The sequence below is a fragment of the Helianthus annuus genome, chromosome 13 (assembly GCF_002127325.2).
Source record: "Helianthus annuus cultivar XRQ/B chromosome 13, HanXRQr2.0-SUNRISE, whole genome shotgun sequence".
Taxonomy (NCBI): Eukaryota; Viridiplantae; Streptophyta; class Magnoliopsida; order Asterales; family Asteraceae; genus Helianthus; species Helianthus annuus.
In genome coordinates, this window is record NC_035445.2 from 79,770,203 (window position 1) to 79,780,067 (window position 9,865).

Here is a 9,865-nt window from a genome sequence, read left to right on the forward strand (position 1 = left end):
ACTCGGATAAAACTAGCTTGATATGGCTCGGTTTGAAACTAAGCCGAGAGCCTAGCTCGGCTCGACTCGACTCGTAACGAGCCGGATTGGCTTGGCTTGACTCACTCGTTAGCTCGGATTATTTTACTTTTAATATATTTTATTTATATACACATATAATTAATTACAAAATTTTGATTATTATCTGCATGTATTTAGGAGTGCAATTTGATATCTATGACATATTAAGGGGTTGTTACCATGCTAATGAACTCATATTATATTTCGTTATAATTTGAAACTTTTTTTGGTTGAACATAATTTTGGCTTCTAATGTATTAAGTTGAACTTATTTTGAATATATTGTTTTGAACACTAATAAAATTTAGATTATTGAATTTTGAAAGTTATGTATTAAATTTTCTTTTTAAATTCAAGCCAAACCAATCTGAGCTGAGCAACTCAGTTAAAAACCAAACCAAGCTCGAGCTTACCCGTGAACAGCCCTACTCTCAACAGATGTATATTTTGCAAAACTGTTTTATTTGTAAACTGAAAATACAACACACTTATTTGCACCAACCATATACTCTAAAACAAACTGATGCATTTCCACAACAAACTTATAGATCAAAGTTTGAAGGTATGACAAAGAATTATGCTTTAGTTTGTGTAAAAATTGGGTGTTTGTTGGATATAATCAGAAAGCAGAGGCAGTGTTACTGGTCTTCCTGAGCATCATCTCTTTTGCTTCACTGATTTTTAGGCAAGATAGTGACTGCCACCAGCATCTGGATGGTTTGCAAGCATCACCCTTCTATGTGCTTCCTTTATCTTCTCTATTGCACTACTTTCCCTAAAAGAAAAAAAATAAGATCTCATCATATAGATATAAAAATAAATATAATTTACATTAAAACAAAATCAAGATAAGAATGTAGCCACTAATGGGGCGTAAATAAATAGCGGATGAGCTAAGTTCGGCTTGTTTATTATATATTAATTATTTCATTTATATACATATATAATGATTTTTATAATTTTAACAGTTTATATACATAATAACATGTTTATTATATTGGATAAAAAATATTATATACATAAATAACATAGTTGTATTTTATAGGTTCGCAAGCCTGTCAAGATCGGTATATAAAACTAAGGCTCACGCTAGTTTATTAAATGAGCTCAAATTTAGGATTGAGCTAGTCTAAGCTTGGCTTGACTCGAGCTTTTGGCAAGCTGTTCACACACCAAGATGGATATAAAGAACTAATTAATTGATTCATGTTGAGGATGGTTAGGCAATTCTATGTTCATCTAAAAAATTATACTAATCATTAAATCATACTCGATCAAGTCAGTCAGGGGCGGAGCTAGTGTATTAGAAGGGGTAGCACGGGCTACCCATCAACTCGGTCTCTGTACCGTTTTCATAGTGTAAAAAAAACAAAAAAAAAACGGTTTTATACAAAGAATACCCCCTGATCCCCCCCAAAAAAATGGGATACCCCTGAACTTTTGGGCTAACTCCGCCACTGAAGTCAGTCATATGCGTCTAATTACTAGCAAATTCATATGAATCCAAAACATCAGCGAATGAGTTTTGATTTTGTACCTGACTCCAAGAATAAGGGCGGCTTCTCTTCTAGTCATTTGAGGTTGAAAACCACCGTGATAAAATTTGCGAAGCACAGGTGCGACTGGTCTAGCCTTGAATGCGTTCCAAGCTTGGATTCCATACCTGCCAGCATATGCACCAGCAACTGCAAGTCCTACGTACTATAAATGGTGTCTCCTGCAACAGTGAGCTTTTAGTGAGTGTAAAATCTTTAAAAAACAAGTTCAAACTAAATTACGATTGTAGAAATAAAACATGTGATGATAATGCAAAAACTACGAACCGCTTGTGTTATGCACATATCTGTGGGCACTTGGGGGCAAAAGTGAAAGTGCACTATTTTTAACGTTATTTTACTAATTTTGTGAAAATAACGTTAAAAGAGGGGGATGGTTAATCATGCATCATGTGATGGCGTTGATAGCCAAAAGACAAGAGAGTACATGTACTAATTAATCGGCCTTTGTCTTAATTGTTGAGAGTTATATGCCTTATGTCCAAGGCTTGATGCAAAACCACTATTGAGCCGGGGGTCTCACCGGAAGCAACCTCTTTATTCCTACGGGGTACATCTTACCTTTCTTCCTCCTCAGACCCAACCTTAGCTTTGCTATTAGTGAGATTTACTGAGTATGATGACGATGACGACTTATTTTTTTTTTATGGTATATATAGTTAAATTTCACTTGGAAAATAGATTTGATTAATTTGAGAATCTGGTGTTGCTTTTAGTATGGAAAAATCTAAATACAATCAATCTCAACTGTTCAAACGAAAATTGTATTAACTCAGATTTTTTTATTTATTATGATGCTTGTTTAGATAATGATGGTTAAGATTTATCTCAAAAATTATAAATTTACGAAAGCAACAATGTCATTGCTCATTAACATAATACATATTTTCCAATCCAAATGCACATATTGCTCATACATAGGTCATGTGATAATGATAGCTATTTATATTCTACTTCTACATTGCACCAAATTGATCATAATCTACCCCTTGTGATAATGATAGCTATTTATAATAAATTTAATCTGAAAACAAATTTTATTGAACAATTTATAAACAAAGCAAGCATTGGTTTGGACCATAAATTAGAATGAATCATGACAACAAACATGAAGATGATTAAACGACATATCGAGGAAAGGAAACGAGAGAGAGTGATGGATGACTAACCATTTAAGAGCTCCAACGAATCGCAAGCTTCAAAAGAATATTTGGCCTTGCAGCTTTTTTTATCAGCTTTCAGCCCAAATAGCAATTTCAGTGGAAACTGAATCAAGATGATCGATTTGGGTTGTTTCTCTTATTTTTGCCCTGATTCATATCTTATTTTGCAAGAAAAAAAAAACACACGATGTATAAAAGAATAGCACTTTCGAGATGGCTTTTTTTTTTTTGAATTTGAATTTGAACTACAAATTTCCCCTTATAAAACATCTTAATTGCATGAGGTTGTTGTTTGCTGTAATATTTCTCTTTATAAAACATCTTATTGCATGAGCTTGTTGTTTGCTGTTAAAAAATATAGGATAAATTGCACTTTTCGTCCTTTATGTTTCAGGGTTTTTGCAGGTGATGTCCTTTAAGTTTAAAAATTACACTCTATGTCCTTTATGTTTGCAACCTATAACGGGCGGTGTCCTTTCTCATAAACCCAGTTATCTTTTAATGTTAAAACCCCTTGTCTCTCTCAACTTCAAACATGAGGGACCTTTTATGTAAAAAAGTGAAATATTCAAAAACCCCTCTCTACCCCCATTCTCTCCTGCCGATTGATGAATTCTGCCCTTCTTCAACCACTGAATCCATCAATTTGATCTTGTTTTCCCGTAAATGATGCCTTCAAGCGGTGGTTCGTTACCACCGGATCCCCCTAACCTCTCGTCCCCGTCCAATTTGGTGGATAAACCCCCCACCAGGCGTATTTCAACCAGATCGTCTGGTAGTATCCAAAACCCTAAGGACCAATTGCCACTCAAATCTCCTGGTACGCGGAATCAGAGTAGTAAGGGTACTCAAAAATCTTCAAAACCTGCTGGTATTCGACAACCCCTGTCTTCCATAAGTGTGAATGACCTTTCTCATGCCCCTTTGTTCAATGCTCAGTGTTACGAGTTTAAGTGTACAGGGGTCTGTAGTGTAAAGTTGTAATAATGTGAGGGCTTATGTGTGTGAGTTGTTGTTAGTTCTGTTAATTGACAGTTGTACTTATAGGTTAGTTGGTTAACAGAGAAGTTCAGTTAGTTGTTTGGTTAATTCTTGTCTCTCTCTCTAACTCCATTCTCTCTCTAACATTCACATATCAATTGGTCTGTAGTGTAAAGTTGTAATAATGTGAGGGCTTATGTGTGTGAGTTGTTGTTAGTTCTGTTAATTGACAGTTGTACTTATAGGTTAGTTGGTTAACAGAGAAGTTCAGTTAGTTGTTTGGTTAATTCTTGTCTCTCTCTCTAACTCCATTCTCTCTCTAACATTCACATATCAATTGGTATCAGAGCTCTCCGATCCTCGGAAGCTCCATTATCGATTGACTAGTGCGTTCAATTCGTTGAAATCAATCAGTTGTTCGATTGATTTTGTCCGTTCAATTCATCAGAATCAATCATTGTTCGATTGATTCAGTTCATTTCAATTCGGAATTGTTCATTGTTCGATCAATTCTACTTCAAAATTCGTTCAGATTTCATCAATTCGATAGTCAATTGACAATTTTGAAATGACAACCCGCAGTCAGGCTGAAATTGAAAAAACGTTGAAGGATCATACAACTTCATTGCTTAAATTTGACGCTTTCGTTGAAAAAACAGAGCATACCTTCTCTGACATCAAGAAATTGTTGGAGAAATTAACGAATCATACCAATTCCAATGATACTGGCACTTCAACTAATCAAGAAATGATCAGTAAGTCTACTGATAGGTTGTTCAGGCTGGGGAAGATTGAATTTCCCAAATTCAATGGCACAGAAGATGTAGAAGACTGGGTGTGCAGTTGTGAACACTTCTTTGATGTGGACGAGACTCCTGAGGATTATAAGGTACGATATGCTGTTATTAATTTGGAGGGAAGGGCAATGAAATGGCATAATAATTTTGCAAAAACAAGAGCAATAGCTGGTGTAACATGGGCAGAATATGCTAGAACTATAACTGACCGTTTTTCTACACAAATGTTCAAAGATGCAATGAGAATATTGTCTTCTACAGTGCAAAGTGGGGAATTAGAAGATTATTGTGATGAATTTGATGAAAATTTACTAAGAGTCACAATTGCTGAGGAATATGCAATTAGCTTGTTCATTAAGGGTTTGAAACCTGAATTGGGAGGTCCTGTGAGTATGTTTGATCCCAAGACCATGAAGGAGGCTTATATGTTGGCTAAAAAACAGAAGGTTGCTAATGATAAAATCAAGAATCAATTCACATCTAAAACTGTAGCTACTTCTAAACCCATGTATCTTAACCCTAAACCCGTTTCACAGTTTAAACCACCGGTTAACACTTCTCATCTGCCATTATTACCTAACCCACCATCTCATCAGAAGTTTATGTAACATTCCTAAAATTTTTATTTATATAATATATATAAAAACTTATGTTATTAAAAGGATGCATCATGGGTAAATTGACCAATGAAAATATGAGATATTTTGGGCAAGCGTAGGAACCATTTAATAATTAAAAATACATTATATTTGAACCTACTCTGTTTTTAATAAAACTTGGTTCAAATTGTAGATAAAATTATTCTCGTTCTAATGGCATATTCATTTTTTTATAAAACGTCATATTTTAGAAGTTATACGCGCCAAATAAATGAAGCAGTTAAATTAATTATAATAATAAAATAATAATAATAAAACTTAAACATTTAGTAAATGTTGTTTACGTATGTTGTTTATGTTATTAACATAAACAATAATAAATGTTGACTACGTATGTCTTGCGTGGGTATTTCAAAAGATAAGAAGGAATCAAAATAACTTACCAATCAAGCTTTCAGAATGGACTATAAATAACGAAGGGGTGGGAGCTTTTCACAACTGCTAATTTCCTTTGCTATGCTCTCTCGCTATCTTTCGATCATTCTTTTCTAAATTTCTTTTTTTTACTTTCTTTTCTTTAATAAAAAAGCCATGCCCGTTTTAAGTATTGTAATCCCTGGTCACTGATGTCCTGTCCGACTGACGTAGGGCCCCGTAACGTATGTCAAGACTCTGTCTAAATTCGTTGGGGTTCTATCTCGTGACGTAGGGATAAAGTAGAATTGGGTCACTATACTTAATGTGAGTACACTATATATTTTATTAAATAACCCAGGAGTTATACCCAAAATATATCAACCATCCTAAAGCACCCCTGACACCCTACACTTTCTAAAATACACCCCGTATGTGAAAACCGAGCCCGAAATACAATATAGCATTAAAAATAAATGAAAAACAAGAAATAGTAAGTTGAGGCGGGCCGCGTGAGCCCACCCCAAACCCTTACGCGGGTGGTATGAAAGCTAGAACCGGACTCCTTTGGTTTCTTAAGTCGAGGCGGGCCGCGTAAGGCCACACCGTTAGTTTACGCGGGCCGCGAGTGTCCCAATTGGTGGCGCAGCCCGGTGATGACACGTGTCATCATCGTGGCGAGGCTAGATCATGACCAGGACAAGCTATACGTTAACCTGGAGTCAACGCGGGCCGCGTAAGCCCAGCCCATGTGTTACGCGGGCCGCGAGAAGACCAGTTACAACAACTATATAAGAAGGCCATCGGGTTCAACCAGAATTCGTTCATTCTTCGTTTCTCAATCTCAATTTCTGAATAGTAGGCTTTATACACGGGTATTATACCCCCCTAATTAGCGAAGCTCTGCCTCGTTGTAAGTATCATAACCCCTGGATACGTATTAGGTACTCTGCCCGATTGATCTAGGGTTCCATAACGGCTGTCGTGGTTCTGCCCGACGTAGTCGTTGGAATGCCGTCTCGGGGAGGCTATTACTAATGTTAAAATGGGTTATTATACTAACGCGTGTGCATTGTTTATTTAATTAGATTATAACCAGGGAATCACAAAGGAAAGCCCTATAATAGCAATGTGAGTAATCCTCTTTTTGTTAAATGCTTTTACAAAACCTTACATACTTTTCCATGCGAATGACAGTTATTGAGTATTTGTAAGAATACAATTATCGTGGGTATGTTGGGGTTTTGTATACAAAATTTGTTACAACCTGGTTAAGGAGTAACATTTCCATAAGTCGGGTTCGACAGTACCAACGGGTGATAATTGATATAACTTGGAAACAAATGTAATTGCGGGATCGCCCTCAATACTGTTCACTGTGACTTTTTATTTAAACTTGATTAAACTGGGATTCACTCACCAGTATTTCCTGCTGATAAAATGTTTTAAACACGTGTTTCAGGTAACTTAGTGTGAAGCCAATAAAGCCAGCTGGAGAGCACTGAAGGCTTGGAAAAGTGGCAATAAAGTTACCTAAAATAAAATAGATGTTTTTATTAAATAAAATAGGATTTATTCCTATGAAAATGTATGTACTGCAAAACTTGGGAGTTATCCCATGTGTTTAATATTATGAAAATATGGTGGTTTTACTCTGATAAAATATTTCCTAACTACGGTCTTGATGAAAAATTTCGCTGCCAAATTAGATACCACCGAAACTGGCTCACGACCGCCCGTTCCTGAGGGATCTGGGGTTGTGACAGTTTAACACTAGAAGGCTGACTAGTAAGGAGATTGAGAATAAAAGGTCCAAGGGGGAGTGTTTTTGGTGCAATGATAAGTTCACTCCTACTCATAAGTGTCCTAATAAACAGTTGTTTGTGCTAGAAGTTGTGGGTGAGGATGATGAAATACAGCAGGAATCACTTGATGAGTCTGCTGTTAATCTGGTTCAAGAATCAGTGGTTGATACTACTTTGCCTGATCCTCTTATTTCCATCCATGCCTTAACCGGTATTCCTTCTTTTTCTACCATGCAAGTAGTAGGAAATCTAGGTACTAAACCCTTACAAATCTTGATAGACTCGGGTTCCACTCATAACTTCATAGACGAAAAATTAGCTGTTAAGTTGAATTGTGTTATGAAGGACATTGAGGGTATGAAGGTAGGGGTAGCTAATGGGTCTCAATTGATGTGTGCCAAGGTCTGTCAAGGGTTTCAGTGGCAAATGCAGGGCCTATGGATGAAGGCTGATGTCTTAGTCTTACCATTGGCTTGTTATGACATGGTACTAGGGGTACAATGGTTGCCTTCATTAGGGGATATTGTGTGGAACTTCCAAGACCTTACTATGCAGTTTAAAGTGGATGATAAGGTTTATCAGCTGAAAGGAAGTAAAACAAACAGGGTGTCATTGTGTTCTAATGAGTTGATGGGTCATTTGTTGTCAACACAATGCAAGCAAGTGGTTCAGTCTCAGTTATTCAGTCTTCAAAAAGAGGAACTGAAGGATCAGTTTCAACACAAGACTGTAATTTCTAAGGAGGTGACTAACAGTGCTATTGAAGCTTTATTACAAGAATATGAGGATGTCTTTGCTACTCCTAACAATTTACCACCCTCTAGAGCATATGACCATAGAATCATTCTTAAAGATGAGTCTATGGTTATTAATCAAAAGCCCTATAGATATCAGGCTGCCCAAAAGGATGTAATTGAAAAGATGACCAAAGAACTGCTGGATACGGGGGTTATACGGGGTAGTTCCAGCCCTTTTGCAGCTCCTGTGGTGTTAGTAAAGAAAAAAGATGGGTCGTGGCGAATGTGCATAGACTATAGGAAACTTAATGATGCAACGGTAAAAAATGGCTATCCAATTCCTTTGATTGAAGAGTTACTGGATGAGTTGGGGGGGGGCTGCCATATTTTCCAAATTGGATTTGAGGTCTGGATACCATCAAATCCGAATGTTCCCTGATGATGTCTATAAAACAGCATTTAGAACTCATGAGGGTCACTTTGAGTTTTTGGTAATGCCATTCGGCCTAACAATTGCTCCGGCCACATTTCAGTCTTTAATGAATCATACGTTCAGGCCCTTCTTAAGGAAATCAGTACTAGTATTCTTTGATGATATATTAGTCTACAGTGAATCATTGGAACAACATGTGGGGCACTTACGAGAAGTGTTGAATATTTTGAGGCAGGCCAAGTTGTATGCAAGACTGTCTAAATGTGCATTTGGGGGATCAACTGTTGAGTATTTGGGTCACATTATCTCAAAAGAAGGGGTGGCCACTGACCCGAAGAAGATTGAAGCAATTAGACAATGGCCTGTACCAATAAATGTTAAACAGTTGAGGGGATTCCTGGGATTATCAGGATATTATAGAAGATTTATACAGTCATATGGTATTTTGGCTAAACCATTGACTTCTCTTCTTAAAAAAGATAGTTTCGTGTGGACTGAGGAGGCTACAGCAGCCTTTGAAAAACTGAAAAATGCAGTATGCTCACCTCCTGTTCTAGCATTACCTGATTTTTCCAAACCATTTATTTTAGAGACGGATGCATTTGCATTGGGAATTGGAGTTGTATTGATGCAAGAAAATCATCCTTTGGCCTTCATAAGTAAAGCTTTATCTCCTCGGCAGCAGGCTTATTCAGTATACGAAAAAGAGCTCTTAGCTATTATATACGCTGTGAAACACTGGCATCATTACTTAGCTGCCAATCATTTTGTTATCAAAACTGATCAGAAGAGCTTGAAACACCTACTAGAGCAAAAGTTAACTACTCCTCTACAGCATGCCTGGCTTTCCAAGCTTTTGGCTTATGATTATGAGATAATGTACAAGAAAGGGGCAGAAAATCTTGTGATTGATACCTTGTCCAGGGTGCAAGGTCCAACTCTGTTTTCTATTTCCTTATCTACATTGGATGGGAGTTTATGGGAAAGGATTAAGAAATCTTGGCTATTGGATGAGGGAATTAAAGGGAAGATGGAGAGATTAGGAAAGGGGGAGGTTGTAGCTGATTATAAGTGGAATGGTGAAATGTTCATGAAAGGCAGCAGGGTAGTAGTAGGGAAAGATACACAACTACAGGAGGACATTATTAAGTTGTGTCATGGCTCTAGTATGGGGGGCACTCGGGGGTGCATGCTACTACTCAGCGGATCAAAGGAATGTTTAAATGGAAGGGATTACATATGCAGGTGAGACATTTTATTAGAACCTGTGACATATGTCAGAGAATGTGGCATATCCGGGGCTTTTGCAGCCTCTACCTG

The 9,865-nt window shown here is 37.0% G+C and overlaps 1 protein-coding gene and 1 pseudogene across 1 annotated transcript; one reads left to right on the forward strand and one right to left on the reverse strand.

The window, feature by feature from the left end:
* Positions 1-511: 511 nt before the first annotated feature.
* Positions 512-2,172, reverse strand: LOC110869569 (annotated as a pseudogene).
* A 2,156-nt stretch (positions 2,173-4,328) lies between these two features.
* Positions 4,329-8,551, forward strand: LOC110869570. The gene is made up of 2 exons (XM_022118812.1): positions 4,329-5,105; positions 7,448-8,551. Exons 1-2 carry the CDS (start codon positions 4,329-4,331, stop codon positions 8,549-8,551), a joined length of 1,881 nt encoding a protein of 626 aa, XP_021974504.1.
* The last annotated feature ends 1,314 nt before the right edge of the window (positions 8,552-9,865 follow it).